Below are 21616 nucleotides of genomic sequence, written 5' to 3' on the forward strand. Positions count from 1 at the left end.
ATAATGAATCTTAAATTAAGTCATTTTTATTTAAGTTTAGATATTTACTATTTAGTATTCATTTCCTTTTTTAAGTTTCACCTCCTCCAAAGATAAATCGTAGAAAGCTTATTAAATAGGGTGTTTTCTCCTTATGTATCTTGTTTTATCATCTCCCTTTCTCACCTAAGAGCCACCTCTGCTTTTCTGGTTTAAATCAGACTTTAGGGACAGGAAGTGTCAAAATGCTGAAGTAGAAAGATCTTGTGCTATGATTCTAACTTCCGTACAGAAATACAGGCTAAGTAGCTTTAAGTTGAAGACATGGCCTTCTGGAGATGTGTAGTCCTTATCTAGAGTGCATAGGAATTATGCCATAATTCTCACTGATGCCTGAAATTCCAGAAAGAGCTTTTTTATTTTATTTTGTGGCAACAGCAAGCCAGTGGCATGACTTCCAGAGGATCATGTAGAAGGATATAACAGCCACAAAAAACAGTACCCATTTTAGTTTTGAATATATTTGTGTATGAGCTGTCTTGTCTTGGTTGCATGTGTGTGTATAGAGAGAAGGCTACATGGCTTAGCAGTAGAAATATAAACAATGGCTTTATTTGCAAGATTAGATTTAAATTTAAAATATGTTCATCCTCAGTGTTAGCAAGAATTTTAGCTCATAATTCAATGAACATTTAACATTATTGCACTGCTTTCCTATAATTGTCAAATTCATACGGAATTTTCATTAAAACTGAATAGATACCAAGATTAGAACCTATTATTTTGCCCCACTGATTTCGATGAAAGTCAGTAGGAGTAAGACTTGTGATAGAAGGGTATCTGCAAGAGTGAAAGGGAAAGTTTATAGGACTGTGGTGAGACCTGCGATGTTGTATGGTTTAGAGACAGTGGCATTGAGCAAAAGACAGGAGGTGGAGCTGGAGGTAGCAGAGCTGAAGATGTTGAGGTTTTTGTTGTAAGTGATGAGGATGGACAGGATTAGAAATGAGTTTATTAGAGGGACAGCGCATGTAGGACGTTTTGGAGACAAGGTGAAGGAGGCGAGATTGAGATGGTTTGGACATGTGCAGAGGGGGGACATAGAGTATATCGGTAGGAAAATGCTAAGGATGGAGCCACCAGGAAGGAGGAAAAGAGGAAGGCCAAAAAAGAGGTTTCATGGATGTGGTGAGGTAGTCGGTTAGAGGCAGATGTAGAGGACAGGGGGGTATGAAGACGGATGATCCGTTTTGGTGACCCCTAATGGGAGAAGCCGAAAGAAGAACGTTTGGGAAATTCAGAGAACACTAAATGACCAAAGGTTTGTGGACCCCTAACCATCACAGTGCTTTGTAAAAGTTTCCAGATTTAGACCTTGCCTTGTGCAAAGGGGCATTTGTCATGATGGAACATTTGGGCCCCTTAGTTCCCGTGCACAGAAATCTTAAAGCTACAGCATATTGTGTGTCATTGTGGACTTCCAATTAACTAAAGGCTTACATAATAGTGTGATGGTCAAAAGTCCCCATACTTTTGGCCATAACGTGAATAAGAAAAAATATTTAAAAAAAAAAGTCCACATTACCACAGGATCAAAATCTGGAGCTGTGAGTATTGTCACTACACAGTACTACTGTATATTCTAACCATATTGTCATCCATTAAAATATTTTAAATGCTCAGAAATTAACATGTTGGCTGCATGTATCAGAAAAATCAGGATCAGTTTGAGAATCAGGATTTATTTAAATATATTATATATTTAAACATTTTTTCAATGGAAAGTTCTTAAGGAAATACTGCATAAGAAAGTCACCATTGTACGGAACTGAAAAAATTCTGCAAACACATGAACAAATAGACCTTTAAACGATCTTATCAATTACATACTTTTACAGACTTTTACATTTTTGTTCAAAATTACATTGAAACAATGAATTTTACTAGAACCATTCTATAAATACAATTGCCTGTAGCCTCTGTCATTTTGTTACTGTTATCAGATATCTCTACCTACTGAACAGCAGCATATAAGGTAAAATATGAAATTTCCAATACACACTCTTCAGACTGTTTTTGTTCTGCTGTTAGTCACTGTTGTTTAAAGGTGAAGTCCCCTTTGTCTCAACTTTTTAACATAGATGCATTTTCCTCCTTCTGACCCCTGCTTGTCGCCCTCTTCATCTGATACACAACTTTGGCCGCCTCGTCTGACAAACCCTGAAAGAAAGATAATATGCTAAGCCAAACAGCAGTAAGTCAGATACAAGCAGTAGTACTTAATCTTTCAGAAAGTACAATGGAAAGTGTTCGCCTGGTGCAAACAGGGTCACTGCCTCTGCTGCTCAAGTAAGGGAAAGTACTTAGCTACAGAAAACCGAAAGCAATTCACCACAGATTTTTATCTCATGTGCATGAGCAGGTAGTCACAAACATATGCTACTAGAGATCTGTAAACAGTTGTGTATAACTAGGTGTATATGTAATATGTGTTTACATATACAATTATATTTATGCAAAAGACACCTGGTGTAGCAGTTAAAATCTAAAAGACCTTTTTAATTTCATTTTGTTCATTTCAATTCAGTAATAAATTCATATATTCTTTTTAACAATTTCCCAAATTAAGATTGATTAATTGATTCCTAACAAACGTCTTAAGATTTTACAGTTCTTGTTCTATGTATTTATTTGTCTTGCATATTTAATTGTTATTTACACATATTGTCTGTGTATTTATTATAAATCTAGCTAGCTCAGGTCATAGAAAATTAAACTCAATCTCAAAATGATGGATTCAGGTCCCATGTCGGCCATAGCAGGCATCTGGAGAATGTTGATAGCGGAGCATAGCGTTAAATTTAAGTGCATAGAAGAAAGGTCTGGCAATCTCCTTCTGTTTCCTGTAAAGTCTATGGATAAAAAGTCCAGTTATCCATAGAATCAGCATGATTTGGTATCGATTCGACAACACATAATACAAAAATTCACTTTCCCCCCTGGTCAGTGTTCTATATTTTACTTTGTTATAGGTCGCACCATAGTCCTGGAGAAATGACGCTTTGTTCCAATGTATACAAACTATTTAGAGGAATGACAGTAAAAACCTTATAAAATTTTTTATTTTGTTAGTTTGAGTGCTGTGTTCTGACCTGTGAATCCGGGTTCAGGTCATCACAGATCATACTCATGGTACTGATCCAGTTTCCATAGATACTCTCTTCTTTAGGACTTGGCTTCTGTTCACTGTCCAACACATTAAATGAGAGTTTCTCAATGCATACATATATATGTACATATAGTTAAACACACAGAAGTGGCACAGATTTAAATTTAAAGCTGCAATAAAAATGAATTAGCATTATTTACAGATTCAGCACAATAGCCCCCCACTTCCGCCCACACACAAACACACCTGATGTCTTTGAGGAGGTCCTGCTGGGCTTTGAGTTGACATTGAGCCTCGTGGATTCTGCCCTCCATGGTAAGACGGGCACAAAGCTGGGCACAGTGAACACCCAGCACAGCCATGTTCAGGCTCCCTGCCCACACCCAGCTATAGAAAAAACAACTGTATGTTTTCTATCTTCTAACTGTATTCAATTCTTACAATGTTTGTGCATTTCTTTGTGCAGCGCTACCTGCTGGTTGTAACACGCTTCTGCTGAGTAATAACTCTAGTTACTTTCTTCAAATCTCGAGTTTTGAAAGACAGCTGTAGCTGGAAGGGAACTCTGTCTCTTCTCTGGAAACCTGCACATAGGACCATTTGAACTTTTAGCACTATTTATACATTTCATATATTCTTAATAATTTGAAAAAGAAAAAAATTTTTTATCAAAAAATCTGCAAGGACAGAGATTGAAGACATAAATAGCTTACAGGATGTCAAACCTTTAAAGAACTTTCTCAGTCTGTTAAAGATCTGTCTTTACTTACTCTCAACTTTATCTGGTTTGACAGCAAACTGGAACGTGATCTCCACCCCACTTGTGACATTTCCAATCTCTCTAACCAGCCTGTGGTTGTCAGTCTCAAAAGGATAATATCTGCAAGAACAAAAATGCTAAAAGTTAAGTTCAGGTGAAAGAAAGCACTTAATTAAAAACACAGTGTGTACATACAGAATAAAATAAAGGATACAATACTCTACTGAAGTAAAAAATTATAATAAATTAAAAGTGATTATAGTTTCCATTTCTCACTTTCTAATGCCTGTTTGCAACAAACATATGCTGTGTTGTATACAGTACCATCTAAAGATAATTATGGTCCAACTTACAAAAAGTATCATTGTAAGTAACTTTGAAGTTACACGGTTAAATTCCTTCTACAATTAATTGTTACTTACACGCCATTAGGTGCAAGCAGGGTTGCCTCAACATTAGTTGCTAAGATGTCGTCAGCCAGTGCATTCTGAATTTCCGATCCAACTGTACAAATGTTAACTCTGTTGATCTAAAATGAGAGATGAGTACAAATATTTACCCATATCACTCTGTTGATGGCCTGTTTGACTGAAGAGTTTGAACCAAGAAATGGCAATAATAGTTTAAAACACTGGTCGTCAAATATCACAAATAAAAAACATACACTACTAAAAGTACTATAATAATAGTGATTATTTTTAAATCATTATATTAAGCAAGGAATAATACTTCAGGACACGTTTCATGAAAACAATAGAAGATTGGGTTTATTTTTGTATAACAGCACGTCCTGAAAAGTATTATTTCTTTTATGGCAAAAAAAAAATAAATTAAAAATAATTTTATTTATACCTATGTCTACTAATTATACCCATGTCTATTTGTACATGGGATATGTTACAGTAGCCAAATTACTGCAACTCTGGTTGAGAATATGTTGTGTCATTGCAGAAGCTTATCGAAACAGTGCCACGGCGACATACAGTACAGACCAAAAGTTTATATATATTATATATACAGTACAGACCAAAAGTTTGGACACACCTGCTCATTCAAAGAGTTTTCTTTATTTTCATGACTATGAAAATTGTAGATTCACACTGAAGGCATCAAAACTATGAATTAACACATGTGGAATTATATATGGAATTATATACATAACAAAAAAGTGAACTGAAAATATGTCATATTGTAGGTTCTTCAAAGTAGGCATCAAGAGAATGCCAAAAGTGTGCAAAGCAATAATCTAAGCAAAAGGTGGCTACTTTGAAGAACCTACAATATGACATATTTTCAGTTTTTTCACACTTTTTTTGTTATGTATATAATTCCACGTGTTAATTCATAGTTTTGATGCCTTCAGTGTGACTCAAATTTTCATAGTCATGAAAATAAAGAAAACTCTTTGAATGAGAAGGTGTGTCCAAACTTTTGGTCTGTACTGTAACACACATGCACACACACATTATATATATATATATATATATATATATATATATATATATATATATATATATATATATATATATATATATATACTAGCTGAAAGTAAACGTGCTTCGCTACGGAAGGCAGAACGCTAAGCAATATGGCAATAAGCAGTAAGCACTAAGCAGGACTGGATGATCAGAGATCAGAACGTAACGTCAACAAATAACGTACTACCCCTTTGTAGTACCGATACAGGGCAAACTACTTTAAAAATAATTTTTATCGTGTATCTAACATCTAATAAGAAACAATGTACTAAGCAATCCGTTCAGTGGTTTTTGAGATTTCGTGATGAGTGACTGAGTCAGTCAGTGGTATTTGAGCTTTATATATATATATATATATATATATATATATATATATATATATATATATATATATATATATATACATACACACACACGCACAGCTTAAATACAGTTAGCTTGTGATTTTTTTGACACTAGAGCCAGCGTTAGCAACAGGGAGTATTTAAAATTATCTAACCCTTATTTACTGTGTTGCTTACTCACCCTTCCTCCTGTGTGGTCAGCTAGTTTTCCCACCTCTGCCAGGCTGCAGTCCTCACCCTCAAATGTCATTACTGATACAATCACTCTGCATGCAAACGCAATATCAAACTGTTTATATTATTAATAGTATTCGCCATTTTTAGAATCACACTTCAATTACCAGTTGGGCCCATTGTAGCATAAATAAATTCACAGTCATATTAAACCCTCTAGATTACAGGAAAGGGTTGTGACTTACCCTTTTTCTGCTGCATGACTGGCTAACTGGTTGTAGAAATATACTGAAGATGCACATTCCTGTTCTAACTGGCCCAGGCCTATGTTGGCCAGTCCATCTGTACAAATTATGACCTATAAGAAAAATATGATGTAAAGAAAAGAAAAATTGTTTAAATGCAGTAATTAAATTTTTTATTTTTTTTTTTAAACCAGGCATGTAAAGATAAGTCATAAAATATTTAAATTAAGTTAGCTGGTGTAATACTGCTAATGTAAATGACACGTAGGAAAGTTTTTGTACAAATTGCATGCTTAATTCATCAGATTCTTGAAAAGACGTATTTTGTTTCAGTAACAATTCAAAGCCAAATAAGTTAAAATAATAACAATAAAATATAACTGTATAAAACATAGAATTTTTAAAGCTACTTTCTCTAAAGCACATTTATTCCACAATCTTCAAACACTTCACTGACTACATATAACATATATAGTATAATTTATGATTTTACACATAACATAATTGGTTGTACTTTAATATGTACTTTAATATGACAACATTATTGCCAGATTCAAACACACAGAAAGCTCACCTTCGAACCTACAAACTGAGAGGCCATAGCAATAGAGATGAGTGCTGCAGGACCTAATGCAGTGGCTCCGTGCTCTCTTAATCTGAAATAACATAAAATTGCTATAGATGTTTTAAAATGGTGGACAGAAAAGTAGACCCAGTGCCTACAGTATAGATTCACTAGCAACATGAATCTAAAAAAATATTATGAATCCTGTCACAATCAAGAATAATCAGGTGGCTGTGCATGCATTTATTTATCAATTGCACAGGATGTGAAGGACATTTAGGTGCTTGAGGGGAAAACTACTACCACATAATATTACATAAAAAGACAACAAAATTGAGGAACAGCAAGTATTAAATACTATCTGAAAAACATTTCTTTGTATTGTTTTTTTTAAGGATTTATACTAATTGTAATGCAAAAAGAAACAGAAACTATTTTTCTCTTTAAACAAGAAAGGGTTTTTCCCCTACTTGATTCCTCCCCTAAAAGAAATGTTTTAATGTAGAAGCCTATAACAAATGACTCCAAAGAAACCTATTTTAGAAAACAGTCCTAGAATCCAAAGAATTTGTGATGACCTATTTTCAAGAGAGTACATATTAAAATAATCTCAAATGAAGCAAAAGCAAAAACCTTTCTATCAGAGGAAGTAATCAAAAGTTCAGCACACCATCAGTAGCTTTCACCGCAGGTAGTCTTAACAAGTAACATTGCAAGATATCTGGCCACTTGGCATAATGTTCAAATTTAATCAGATCATTGTACACTGATTAAATGTATTTTCTTCTCACTTTTGCAGACAGAGAATAGCTTACTGGCACATTGCACGCGCACACACACACACACACACACACACACACACACACACACACACACACACACACACACACACAGACACACACTTAACTTGGTTGGCTTTCATCCTTGCCTATTAATTTGTAGGCACTCATTATTATTCAGTATAATCATAGCATCAGTCATGTTGCTTTAATAGCCAATATATTTGTATAACAGAAAAGTATATTATTTATCATTTACCCTACCAGGGCAAAGCACCATGCATGTCTGTAATTCTCTGTATACAACAGTTTTTCTCCATGCAATAGAGAATTAACATCTGTCTGATAACCCGAGAGAATCGAAGTCGAATGGGTAGAATTCTATGACAAATGTATAGACATCTACTCACTCTTTGACTCTTTGTGTGAGACACTGGTATGTCTCAGCAATGCAGTGTGGTGTGGTGTACTTCTCTCCCTGCTCCCTTACATGATCATAGTCTACCAGAGCCCAGTCTCGCAGACACAGGGGAACTCCTGTACCGTCGCCATATACTGTCACCTGACAATACAACACCACACATTGTTGACTTATTAGTGATTAACATTTGCTAGGATTTTTATAACAGTGGTTAGAAATGTGTGTACTTCACATTAAACTTGATGGGTTAATTACATTTCTCTATCCATTTTTTTTTTTACCTCATCATTAAAAGTGACCAATGCTACTCGACGGTGAGGTGATGATTTTAGCAACGAGGACAGTGCCAACTGCAAGGCCTCTTGGACACCCTACAAACAAAATAAATAAATGGTTTATTATCCATCTGCACATAACAAATAAAAACAATTAGATGAGCATTTATTTTGCAAATAGGAACAAGAAACAGACTAGAAGCATTTAAATTGGATACAAAGCCAATCAATTGGCACAAGTCATCAGTTAAAAATAGCTAGGGGCAATTTAGAACAGCCAAACAACGCACTGGCATGTTTTACATAGGTGGCTGGAAAATTAGGCTACTCAGAGTAAACCCACGAGGACTTGGGGAGAACATGTAAAACTTAACACATAATAGTTCAGGATCAAACCAGGGACCTCATAGCTGAAAGAGGGAAACACTGACCACTGTACAACCCATAACTGCTGATCATCTTGATGAGATGGCGAACAACATAGACCTTATCCTCACTAGCACTTTAGACACTGTTGCCCCCATCCGGTTAAAAAAGGTTCGAGAACAAGCACCTGCACCTTGGTATAATAGTCATACGCATGCCCTAAAGAGAACAACACGTAATCTGGAGAGAAAATGGAGGAAAACTAAATTGGAGGTATTTAGAATTGCGTATAAAGACAGTATGCTTAGCTACAGACAGGCGCTAAAAGCTGCTAGAGCTAAACACCTGAGCAAACTCATAGAAAATAACAAAAACAATCCCAGGTTCCTTTTCAGTACAGTCGCTAAATTAACAACAAATCAGGGATCTGAAAAATGTGTTCCATCACAGTTTAGTAGTGAAGACTTTATGAATTTCTTCACTGAAAAAATAGATAATTCGAAAAACAATTGTGGCAGTTCAACCTCTGACAGCATCTCCCGACACAATCGTACTTACAACCCCACAACTACACTGTTTTACATGTATAGGACAGGAAGAGCTGTATGATGCTATTATGAAAGCTAAATCAACAACATGTCAGTTAGATCCAATTCCCACTAAACTACTGAAGGAAGTGTTATATACAGCTGGTGAGCCTCTTTTAAATATTATTAACTCCTCACTATCGTTAGGTCATGTCCCTAAATCCCTCAAGTTAGCAGTTATTAAGCCCCTCATTAAAAAACCTAATCTGGATCCAAGCACGCTATCGAATTACAGACCAATTTCAAATCTCCCATTTATGTCTAAGATTTTAGAAAAGATTGTCGCTGCCCAGCTATGTAACCACTTGCAGGAGAACAATATCTTTGAAGAGTTTCAGTCAGGTTTTAGGCCCCATCATAGCACAGAAACTGCTCTAGTTAAAATCACTAACGACCTGTTTTTAGCTTCAGACCAAGGCTACATCTCCCTATTAGTTTTACTAGATCTTAGTGCTGCGTTCGACACTATAGATCATGATCTTCTCCTCGATCGCTTACAGAATTACATCGGTATTCAGGGACAGGCATTAAGCTGGTTTAAATCCTACCTGTCCAATCGTTACCATTTCGTAGATTTAAATGGAGAGCTATCCAGGATAATGCTAGTAAATTATGGCGTGCCACAAGGGTCAGTTCTGGGACCCCTGCTTTTTACAATATACATGCTTCCATTAGGAAATATTATTAGAAGGCATGGAATTAGCTTCCATTGTTATGCTGATGATACCCAGCTATATATTTCATCCAAACCAGGCGATACAGCTCAATTAGCTCGCATAACTGAGTGTGTTGAAGAAATAAGAGATTGGATGACCCATAACTTTCTGCTATTAAATTCTGATAAAACGGAGATTTTGCTCATCGGCCCAAAAAATAGTACACAGAAGCTCCAGCATCTCAGCCTGCATTTAGACGGTTGTTCTGTAACTACTAGTTCAACGGTAAAAGACCTGGGAGTTATTTTAGACAGCAACTTATCTTTCAAAAATCACATCAATCAAGTTACAAAAACAGCCTTCTTTCACCTTAGAAATATTTCTAAGCTAAGAAATATGTTATCTATATCTGATGCAGAGAAGCTCGTCCATGCGTTTATGACCTCTAGAATAGACTACTGTAATGCATTACTAGGTGGATGTCCTGCATCATTAATAAACAAGCTTCAGTTAGTTCAGAATGCCGCAGCAAGAGTTCTTACTAGGTCAAGAAAATACGATCATATAACCCCAATCTTATCGTCCCTACATTGGCTTCCTATTAAGTTTCGAATAGACTACAAACTACTGCTACTCACTTATAAAGCACTAAATGGTTTGGCTCCCATGTATCTATCCAGTCTCTTAACACGCTACAATCCGTCACGCTCCCTGAGATCTCAAAACTCTGGGCTTCTAGTAGTTCCTAGAATAGCAAAGTCCACTAAAGGCGGTAGAGCATTTTCACATTTAGCTCCTAAACTCTGGAATAGTCTTCCTGACAGTGTTCGGGGCTCAGATACACTCTCCCAGTTTAAGTGTAGATTAAAAACATATCTTTTTAGCAAAGCCTACACATAACACACATCACACACATCACATCATAACCTTGTGCTCCAGAACATCTGATCACATGCACATTATCAACTTGTGCTGTTAATATCATGAACAGCAGCTACGCTAATTCCTCTCCACTGCTTCTCTTTCTCTCCCCATCCCGAGGCATCCTGAGGTTTGGCCAGCTCCAGTCACGTCCCACCTCGTGAAGATTATGGACCTATGGATGATCATGGAGAAGTAGATGCCGAGTGTTTAAAGGCCCTGGCATGGAGAAGCTGATGCTGGATCTATGATGATCACAAATTGTTCTGTATTGTTGAAAGATTTATGACCAAACTTTTGATGTCACCCATATGAGGATGGGTTCCCCTTTGAGTCTGGTTCCTCTCAAGGTTTCTTCCTCATATCATCTAAGGGAGTTTTTCCTTGCCACTGTCGCCACGGCTTGCTCATCAGGGACAAACGCACACCATTCACCTTCACTGTTGTTTTCTGTAAAGCTGCTTTGAGACAATGTCTGTTGTGAAAAGCGCTATACAAATAAACTTGACTTGACTTGACTTGACTTGACAACAGTGGCACCCAATATCAACAATTTCAAATATTCCAAATGTATGAGGTCTACAACTAAACTCCAGGATGAAAACTAGACTGGAAAATACAGAAAGCAGCTTCACAAACAGCAGACATACTCTGGAGACACTTCATACTGAGATACAATAGGGTATATTTACAATTATGATTAGAAAATGTGGCAATAAAGTTACTAGCTACCTGCAACCGTGATACATATGTTGGTGATCTCATGCTGTTACCAGGAGACACCTGGGTGAGAAACAGAATATATGAGAAACATGAATTAAACTGAGAAAAACTAAATCAGCTTACTTAGAAAAGAGGAACAATATACATTAAAGGGGCATAGGAGACTAGAGAAACAAAATCAGCTACCTACAAAAAGAGTAAACAATTAACAATGGAGGAACATAAAGACTTGAGGAATAGTAACCTCAGATGTGACACTCATGCTACCAGAAATGTCCACACAGAAGACCACCAGCATGTCCTCTAGGTTTACATAGTCCGTGTCTATCTCTTCATCTACATAGAGCACGTCTCTGCCTGGTGGAGTCCACAGTGGAGAACGGCCCATTTTTAACTCACTCTGAGTGAGGACATTCTGATTTCCACAAAACTCACAGGACCATGTCTATAGAGAGTGTCAGAGAGAGAGTGTCAGAGAGAGAGAGAGAGAGAGAGAGAGAGAGAGAGAGAGAGAGAGAGAGAGAGAGCGAGAGCGAGAGCGAGATAGATAGATAAAGAGAGAGAGAGAGAGAGAGAGAGAGAGAGAGCAAGAGAGTGAGAATTAGTCTAGTCAACACTATGCTAATCAAACACAACACTAATCAACTTTAGTCAAACACTGAAAACTATTAATCTTCAAACATTCCAAATAGCACTTACTGATGAATTCAAGCTGGTTTGGGAGTTGCTCACAGAAGACATGATGGCTTTACATTTCCCACAGTGCACAGGCTTCTGAATGCTTTGTATACTGGATGCTGAAAATGTACACTAATATTAGTTAATTAAGTAGAAAATGGCTCATATTTCTGAGGACATGTATAACTGCTGTGTTTGAGTTCACCTTTGTTTATGTCCACAAGACTCCCTACCTTGAGTACCACCACATTGACATTGGCTTTAATACTGGCCTGTCCTTTACCTTCCATTCCTTAAAGTGAGAAAGAAGATTTACATATATGCTTATCCTGAGCATGAAGCGTCTTAATCCTCAATAATAATTACCAAATTAGATGCAATATTATGTGTTGTATGTATCCCATTCATGACATTTATGGCTGCTTCCTCACCTCGAGGCGGTAATGGGGGTGGCATTGAAATGGGTCGTGTGTGTTTCAGTGTTGTACGACGAGGAGGTACAGGCGGCGGTGTTAAAGGTGAAACTGTAAAAAAATACTGACATTTTAAAATACTAACTCCATTAAAAAAGTTATTTTAGCATTAACATTTAAAAAAAATTTGTGTTTCCAGGAAGAGGATATATTTTCTCTGATCAGCCACTTTCTGGAAAGTCTTTCATTACAACTTTGTTCCTACACCCACAACAGGAAGTAAGAGGGTTTTTATATTTGAACTTATCAACTTTTTTTTTTAACATGGCATTTAAAACAATGCAGAGGACTGAACAAAGTAGGGACAGTGACATTACTGACAAAGAAATGAAAGTGTAGATATTAGAAGATATGTACATATACAATATTTTCAATTACCACTACTTCTGCAACTACTTCTACTAAAAAACTCTTATTTAAAAAAACTTGAGAAAGAAATCTCACATTTGTCACAATTATTTTTCTTAAAATACCAACCGACTGAAATAATGACACAAACAAGGTAAAGGAAAAAGGTCTATACACAGCATTGAGGATGGCTGTAACTCACCAGGTTTTGGAATGACAGCAATGCGGTTATCATAAGGATGTTCCGATTTTTTTCTGGATAAACCAGAGGGCAACATGGAGGAAAGACCTGAGAGACACAGTAAGATGATGAAGGATCAGGGGGGAAAAAAAGGATCGAGTACAATAAATGTTTGGTGTAAAATTACATCAGTTCAGTAATCCAAGGTTTTACCTTCTGTTAGAGTCTCAGGCCTCCAGTTGCAGACAACATGAGTGCAGGCAAACTCCATCTGAAAGAAAAAACAGAAGAAAAACGACAGTTTAGCCATGTTTCAGTATTCTTTTCGCCCCAATTTTAATCATACCTGTACTTATCAATGTAAGTATCTTCTTTTACATCTGTATTTCTAGGTGTTATCACACTATTAACTTCTCAGTGTTTCAGGTTTAAGGAAAAGAAAGGCAGTAATGTCTATTGTATATCAAGAGTAACAGTTGGGCTGAAGTTCTTTTTATACACATGCTCTCGTTTCCTGCTTGGTTTTGAAAAGAAAAAAAACATCTTCAGATTTCCTTAAATAAAATAGGAATCAATCTTTTCAGCATAGCTTAGAAAACTAATCCACAATTATTTTGTAACACATAAAAATATGGAACATCAATGCAAATGTTGAGCAAAGTTTTTTTCCAGTAATAGACAAAATAATCTACATTTATAATGTATAATATTATAAATACTATATTCTAATATTCATTCTAAAAATGCACCAAACATGTTTGATATACATTTCTCTCTAAATATCAAATTATATATGAATCTGTATTTACTGTGCTGAGATACATCATTTTATCTTGAGATAAAACTGCACCCAACCATATCAACTCCAACATAAGCCATAAAAAAACAAAGATATCGCTAACATTTTCTTCAAACGTTGATATAAAATCTCTCAAGACAGCTTCAGACAGTAAAAGTAATGTTGCTATGTTTAGAATAAAACCCTGTAAAGAATGTACCTTTATGCTGGTAGTTTTCAAGTCAGTATGTTATTCAGCATGTGCTACTTCTGATGCTGCCTCCTCTAAGGGCCTGTACGTGTGCTTGCATAAAGAAGCAGGAAGTGAGCAAATGACAATGAGAAAGAAGCTGAGAAAAGCAAAAAAAAAAAAAAAAAAAGTATCACTAATCCAAGGCTCCAGTGGTCTGTATTCTGTCTGTTTGTATGCCTAATTGCTTCACTTCCTGCGCACAAATGGGGGAGTTTCTGTAGCACATATTTTCCTTTGCACTTTTAGGGTCAAGAGCTAGAATATGATTCTATAAAAAAACTTAATACACATAACAGTAACAGCACATTTGAATCAGTTTGATACAATTTAATTTGTAGACGTTAACTGATACAAAAAAAACCCCCACACTTTTGAGTATCATAGATCATAATCCAGGAATATAACAAATTTCAGTTGTTAAAGTGCATAATTTACCTGCAACTTAATTGAGTTGATTGATTAAAAAATTATGTATGCAATTATGGTTTTGAAATTATGTCAAAAAAAAAAAAAAAAAAAAAGGTTCATACTCATTGTTAGTTTGTTACCTTACATTTTGCTCTAATATTTTATAACCACAAATGATTGAATAAGACTGTAGAAAGGACATTACTCATAATCTTACATTCCAGTGCTTGTTAGTTCTCACTCTGTATTCTGTATTGTTTTAATATTTATAAAACACACTCTTGATGTCACCCGAATGTTTTTTTCTTGCCACAGTCGCCATGGCTGCTCATCAGGGATAAATACACATTGGTCACTTTAAACTCTTACAATTCTGTAAAGCTGCTTTGAGACAATGTCTGTTGTGAAATGCACTATAGAAATAAACCTGACTTGACTAAATAATACGAAGGAAAAATGAACTCTTTCTATCCTGCATGGAACTTCATCAAATTAATTCCACGCAAATACAGTTCTTTCAGTCCGTTAGACACCTAATTATCTACAATTATTGTTGAACATTTTCTGTTGTAGATCATTTATTGTATTGTGTATATTAGTTTGATTTTGCTTCGAACAATATATGTCACGACACCAGTGCAGATCACTGGTTGCTCCCTTTCAGAGAATCAAACACAGCTCGGAGAATGGCAGCAACAGCCACAGCACCAGGGTCAGGCTGAGTCAGGCGTTCGGATGCAATGTAACTCGCTCGACCTGCTTTGGCAGAGAGCTCCCGGGTAGACTGTGCACCCAACTCTGCTTTCTGTTAAAAAGAGAACAAACATTAATGTCAAGTGTTTTTTTACTGAAGAGTAAATAAACAAGAACCAGTCATAATCATGAAACAAGGAATTGCTTAAATGCTAGTGTACTGTACCTCCACTGCTGCCTGTAGTACAACAATATGGCCACCTGGAGGAGCTGTGGATAATTTCAACAGCTCATCCACTGCAGGGCAAAGTGCATCCAGCTGCAAAGTGAATAAAGGGAAAGAAAAAAAGGGCTCATTATCAAAATTCATATGCTAGTGAACATCCATGATTTTTAAGGTAAAATATTACAGATAAAATAATTAAGACTGCACCCTTACCATTGTTCTGTCTCCAGGTTCAGCACCTCCATACCTATCAGAAAATAGGTTATAGCAATTAAAGTTAAACTTACTCACTTGTCAATGTTTTAACCCCTTAAAACATACTAGTCAATAATATAATAAATTAGAAAACATACTATGAGAAGGAACATCTTAATAGCTACCTTTTCATAGCTTCAGTCCCAGCCTGTATAGCTTTAGCCCAGTCTTTTCCATCACCACTTTCCCTTAATTGAGGTGCAGCTGCTGTCAGGAACAAACTATACAGCTGACAGATGACAAAAAAGATTTCAATACGAGGTAATGTTGTGCACAGCACAATTGTATTTGTAAAAGACATTTATTCTCATACTGCTCCAGACGATCCACCCATTCTCTCCTCCACCAACCCGGCAAGAGCTGTCAGGAGTAGACATGGATTTCCTGGGACGGTTTTGACCTGCATCCACTCTTTGATAGCTATAGGAAGTAATGAGTCAGTAGAATGTGTAAAAACATTATGGAAAATAACAAATACTTAATAAATGATTTATGTCTGCTTACCAGTAGCGGCAAGAGCATGTGTGCTCCCACAGTCTCCATCTCCTGCTGCACGATCCAGGGCGTTGAGCTCTTCTTTGCGTTGTAAGAGGGCTTTGCATATAGATTCCAAAACTAGACGTGCCACAGAAGAAAATGGACCTGATGGCAAGTGGAAAACTTCATGATAACCTTCATTTTAAATGTCTCTAAAAGTAATCAATACTTAGTGTAATTTAAGACTAAATAATTAGTAGTTCTGTATATAATACTATAAAGTTAAACATTTTGTTTTGTCAACACCTTGACTATGAAATAGTTAAAATGAGATTAACATAAGACAAATGGACAAAGTATGAAGGAAAAAAAAGATGAGGCTTTGAGGTAGCCCGCGTTCATTTTAAATCTCCACCTTGTTCAGATTTTGTTTCAGTCAAAGCCGGTCTTGCTGTAGCTTCCAGATACAGGTTCCTCCCACTTAAACACTCACTGTTGAGGTTGGGCCAGGCAGGGGCTGAGGTTTTTGCATCTGCAGATATTAGGCAGACATTTTATCTTAAATAAAATTAAATAAGATCAGTATATTTTCTTTATACATCTTTCTGGTCTATTGGCACTGTAATATTTTGGTTCTAATCGAATTTAAGTTTAGATGAACTGACTCACCGAAAAGTAGGAGTATCTCCTCATCCACTCTCATGAGAGACAGAGACACGCCTGCCATCTCCAGCGATGTCATGAACGTGCCAGACATCACCCTGGCAACCTGAATTCCTCGTCCATCTACAGATACATCAAATAATGCTTGTTAATGCAAGCCTTATTTTATAGTATGACATAAGTGGTATATAAATATAACACGTACAAATTTACCAAATATAAATATACATTTTGCATTATGCAGCAACAGCTTTTGCTACTTGATAGTTACTGATAAATTTGTGTCAAGAGCAAAAAAACTAATAGAGACCTAAATACTGCTGAAGTCTCAAGACTGACAGAGACATAGTATTTTGGCCTTGAGCGTGACAATGAATTTATTTTTACTTATTTGTTGGAGTCATTTTAGATCAAAGCAATGGGCCAAATGTGTAACTATAAAAGTTGTCTCACTTAAACAGTTGATGGCAGCTCTGGTGACAACAGCCATCTCCAAACAGGATAAAGCACCAAGATTATTCACGCAGAGGATCACACTGTCACCTGTAACAGAAAAACAAAGTTCAGACATGACACATAGAAAGTCATGTCAAGTTTATTTCTATAGCGTTTTTCACAACGGATATTGTCTCAAAGCAGCTTTACAGAATTTAAGAGTTAAGAAGAGCCATGTTTGATTATCCCTGATGAGCAGCCAGGGCGACTGTGGCGAGGAAAAACTCCCTTAAATGTTATGAGGAAGAAACCTTGAGACGAAAATTTAATACTATTACACCGTAGCTCCAGTACAAAACAGCCCACCTGATTTCAGAGGCAGATGCGATTGGCTGGACGGGTCTGTCATGTGAACAATCATAGTCTTGACAACCTCATCAGCAGAAGCTATCTAAACATAAAGCAACCCAATCACATACGTTAAAGCCATCAGAATATGGTTAAGCATTATACCCACTGTATCTTGCATTTGATGTGTTGTGAATTCTCAGGTGTTTTTCTGCCCATCAGTTTTGCAGTAATTATCTGAGTTACTGCAGCCTTTCTGTCAGAATAAACTAGCCAGGCCAATCTTAGTTGATCTCTATCGTCAACATGGTCCTTCCATCTGTAGAACTACTGCTCACTGGATGTTCTGAGTAAACTCTAGAGACTGCTCTGAGTGGCAATCGCAGTAGCTCAGCAGTTTTTTTAATACTTAAACCAGCCATTTGGCATACAAAAATCTTTCCACAGTAAAAAATAAGGTATTCCTAATAAAGTGCTTAGTGAGTATAATTTTTATTTGTTACTTTGGATGGTTAATGTCTTTTGTGTTACCACATCCTCCCACCTTATCAGTACAGTCAATGTCAAAAGATGCATTATTTGTAATGTACAAAAAATGCTTGTATACATTTATAACTCTTGGTTTAGTACAATTATAAGGGTGACTAAAATGTTAATATTCATTATACTGAAGTATTAATATTTAAAGGTGAGACTAGTATTAATGGAGCCAATTAGAACACTAAATCAACAACTTAGTGTTCTAGTGTAACACACATAGTTGACTGACCTTTGACTTTTTAATGCCTGGCTCTCCGTGGATCCCTGCAGAGACAAAGGCAACTCTATTCCTTCATTTATTAACACACTAAAGCAATTTGTTAATCATTTAACACATTAGGATCATAAATTTTGTCTTCACTAAATCGCCTCTGTATTTTGTACCCAGTCCAATCTCCATATCTCCTGGCAGAAGTTGAAACGTGGGTAGGCATCCTGGGACACTGCAGGGAGACAGACTGATACCCAGAGTCCCTACCACATTGGAAGAGAACAGCTTTTATTATGCTCAGTTCCCTGGTAAGTATTCATTGAATGTGCTTGCTGATTATTCTCACCAATGTTTTTTGCTGCCTTTGACACTTTAGTGACAATCACATCTAATGGACAGCTTTCCTCAGCCAGTGCTCCAGCCAGCTAGATAATTTAACACACATACCAACAGTACATAAAACAAAAAGGAGCCATATTATTTGATGCTTGAAACATTTACATTCACAGATTTTTGCAGCCTGTGCAAGTGCACTTTAAACCAAAAGAAGATCATCAGATAATCTTAAAACTAATGTTATAAAAGCACACTGTTGGTGTACCACATCCTCTACAGAACACAGCTCAGTAAAATGGGCTGACTTCCGTACCTTATGAATAAACACAGTTCCACAGAGTCCTCTCCTGCCTGCTTTGCCGGGCTGTGTAAAAGCACAGTCATCAGCCACAACTACCACGTCCACAAGCACCCCTTGTGCCCGGGCTTTCTCTGCAGCTAGGCCAAAGTTCAGACGGTCACCTGTGTAGTTCTTAACCACCAGCAGGACACCTGAAGCACCACTCTGCCAGAGGGCCATAATGGCTGCCAGAATACTGCCAGGAGGAGGGGAGGAAAAAACTGCTCCTGCTACAGCAGCTGATAGCATCCCTCTTCCAATATAGCCTGAAAAGGGAAGTTTCAGTGATAACATCTATGTTCCAATAAACTGTTTAAACATCAACAACAATTCGATCATTAATATTATTTAGTTCTGAGATAGAGATTAACCAAAAATAAGTGTGTGTGTGTGTGTGTATATATATATATATATATATATATATATATATATATATATATATATATATATATATATATATATATATTATGTATGTATCTTTCTCTTTACAGATTGTTGTTCAGTGATTATGTTGTTGATTATGTAAAGCATCTGCCATACTGTAAACTATTACTAGAGAAACAATTGTAGTTGAGTGAGCACAATGCAATAAACAAGTGATTTGCATTAACTGATACTTGTGTCAAAACTGCTGTGATTGAAAATTTATTATCACCTTCTGATGCATGAATTCACCTTTGCAAAACTAAATATTGCATTAATATATAAAATATTTCATTTGTATGTAATCCCACTTTTTGTGTGTCCAAGCTCTAAAATTGTGTGTTTTTAACAGCAGATTTCACGGCACGTTTTACGATTTTGGCATGTCTGGCAGTGTCATTTCTAAAACAAGCTCATCCAAAACCCACTATAAAACAAGAGTACACATTAGGGGGGAAAAAAAAGGTCTCAAATAAGAAGCAGCAGGACATTACGAACTCAGGTTTTACCAGCATGTGCAGGTTCATGTCCTGAGCCTCCTCCAGAGATCAGTGCCACTTTGCCTTTCAGGTTGTAAAGGTCTGAGCGTATTACCACCCTGTGACCCTTTAGGAGCATCAATCCCCCATTGCAGCTCACAATGCCCTCCAGGGCCTCATCTACACACTGCTCCACAGAGTTCAGCAGCTTCTTGGGTACCTGTCAAACCCACAGGGATCTTAGATACATTCAAAGCAAAACTTTCATACATGATTATTCAATTATTTATTTATTGTAAATACATGTCCTAGATTATTTAAAACATGGGGGAGAAATCAAGACAATTCAGCTTACCTCCATTTGCTTCCGTTATATAGGTCCTAAAAAAGGAAGTTGAAGAAATGCATACTACTACACTAAATAGTAGGCTACAGTAACGTGCACTGTTGTAGTACTGGCATAGCTTTTTGCCTGACTAGCATGCTAGTATGCAGTTTTCTTTTGTTTTTTCCCACGTCGTACTTCCGCGCATGCGCAGTCCGCAACACCCCTCAGTGTCGCCATGTTTTTTAAAGAACTTTGCACTTTGACTCCATATTACAGTATTTTATTTCTTATTAACTTTTTATTGATCTGAACATGAAACTATTTTTTGAACATAAGAAAAACCATTTACAATTAATGTATTACCGCGCTTATTATAATGTTTCCCTTTTATTTATTTTGAACTTTCATTAATAGTGGTGTTTGAAGTTTTTTAATCGTGTTTTTATATGTATTTTTACATCTAAATAAATATCTTTAGTATGATTATTAATATTTTTGAATGATTTAAGTAGAATAAGGTCAGTTGTTAAGACCTAATTAGTAACCTGAGCTCAGGATAGGTCTGTATTCAGAAATGCTCCCCACATGATAACATGCAACAGGAAGTAAAGTCAAAATGTTTTATAAAAATTATGATAAAAATGCTGGAACTGATTTACGAGTTAAACTGGAATCTTTAAAAACCATGTGCATTTATTGGAATCATTAATTATGAAAGTGCATCTTAACAGATGAGGATTATACATGTCAATACTTTTCTTCCCTACTTTACACTTTGACGTAAAGCAGCAGTGGTGGAGGGTAACAAAGTAAATGTAATTCGTTACTGTACTTAAGTAGTTTTTTCGCATATGTATACTTTACTAAAGTATTTCTGTTTAGGAAAACTTTTACTTTAACTTCACTACATTTCAAAGTCAATCAAATCAGACGTTCCTTTTTATTTATCAGTGGATAAAAACTTAACTGGTCTAAACAAGTTTAAAACAGTTTGCGTGCTCGACCCTGATACATTTATATACAGTGAGAAAAATAAGTATTTCAACACCCTGCTATTTTGCAAGTTCTCCCACTTACAAATCATGGAGGGGTCTGAAATTGTCATCGTAGGTGCATGTCCACTGTGAGAGACATAATCTAAAAAAAAAAAAAAAATCCAGAAATTACAATATATGATTTTTAAACTATTTATTTGTATGATACAGCTGCAAATAAGTATTTGAACACCTGTCTATCAGCTAGAATTCTGACCCTCAAAGACCTGTTAGTCTGCCTTTAAAATGTCCACCTCCACTACATTT

At 36.2% G+C, this 21616-nt stretch overlaps 2 protein-coding genes and 1 long non-coding RNA gene across 3 annotated transcripts; 1 reads left to right on the forward strand and 2 right to left on the reverse strand.

The window, feature by feature from the left end:
• Positions 1-1701: 1701 nt before the first annotated feature.
• On the reverse strand, positions 1702-14353 carry LOC310726004 (circularly permutated Ras protein 1). Its single transcript, XM_083541147.1, has 19 exons — positions 14121-14353; positions 13336-13393; positions 13144-13230; positions 12552-12644; positions 12326-12412; positions 12142-12239; positions 11687-11887; positions 11452-11502; positions 8196-8285; positions 7904-8055; positions 6724-6805; positions 6150-6262; positions 5912-5996; positions 4331-4437; positions 3919-4028; positions 3621-3732; positions 3395-3535; positions 3132-3225; positions 1702-2199 (listed from the first exon to the last, which is right to left on the reverse strand). Exons 2-19 carry the CDS (start codon positions 13391-13393, stop codon positions 2104-2106), a joined length of 1857 nt encoding a protein of 618 aa, XP_083397273.1. The 5' UTR covers positions 14121-14353; the 3' UTR covers positions 1702-2103.
• LOC310726016 lies at positions 6812-7933 on the forward strand. The gene is made up of 3 exons (XR_014533613.1): positions 6812-6920; positions 6977-7732; positions 7803-7933. It is a non-coding gene; the product is annotated as an uncharacterized lncRNA (long non-coding RNA).
• Positions 14354-14465: 112 nt separating the features above from the next.
• On the reverse strand, positions 14466-20629 carry tkfc (triokinase/FMN cyclase). The gene is made up of 16 exons (XM_083541149.1): positions 20343-20629; positions 20018-20207; positions 19059-19351; positions 18756-18834; positions 18583-18672; positions 18428-18462; positions 17677-17761; positions 17329-17418; positions 16882-16998; positions 16628-16744; positions 16240-16377; positions 16049-16155; positions 15861-15964; positions 15694-15727; positions 15481-15573; positions 14466-15366 (listed from the first exon to the last, which is right to left on the reverse strand). Exons 1-16 carry the CDS (start codon positions 20346-20348, stop codon positions 15205-15207), a joined length of 1740 nt encoding a protein of 579 aa, XP_083397275.1. The 5' UTR covers positions 20349-20629; the 3' UTR covers positions 14466-15204.
• Positions 20630-21616: the final 987 nt, after the last annotated feature.

This window comes from Silurus aristotelis (genome assembly GCF_946808225.1).
Source record: "Silurus aristotelis genome assembly, chromosome: 5".
Lineage (NCBI taxonomy): Eukaryota > Metazoa > Chordata > Actinopteri > Siluriformes > Siluridae > Silurus > Silurus aristotelis.

Bases quoted from the DNA above. Each gene is read 5' to 3' on its own strand.
- LOC310726004 (XM_083541147.1), bottom strand. From the start codon at position 13,393: ATGGAGTTTGCCTGCACTCATGTTGTCTGCAACTGGAGGCCTGAGACT. The intron at 8,056-8,195 runs GTAAAAAAAAAA...TTGTATTGTCAG, and splicing joins TGGTCACTTTTAATGATGAG to GTGACAGTATATGGCGACGG. The intron at 3,536-3,620 runs GTAGCGCTGCAC...TTTTTTCTATAG, and splicing joins AAGCGTGTTACAACCAGCAG to CTGGGTGTGGGCAGGGAGCC.
- tkfc (XM_083541149.1), bottom strand. The intron at 17,762-18,427 runs GTCAGTCAACTA...CTTTATGTTTAG, and splicing joins CAGGCATTAAAAAGTCAAAG to ATAGCTTCTGCTGATGAGGT. The intron at 16,156-16,239 runs GTAAGCAGACAT...TACTTCCTATAG, and splicing joins ACATGCTCTTGCCGCTACTG to CTATCAAAGAGTGGATGCAG.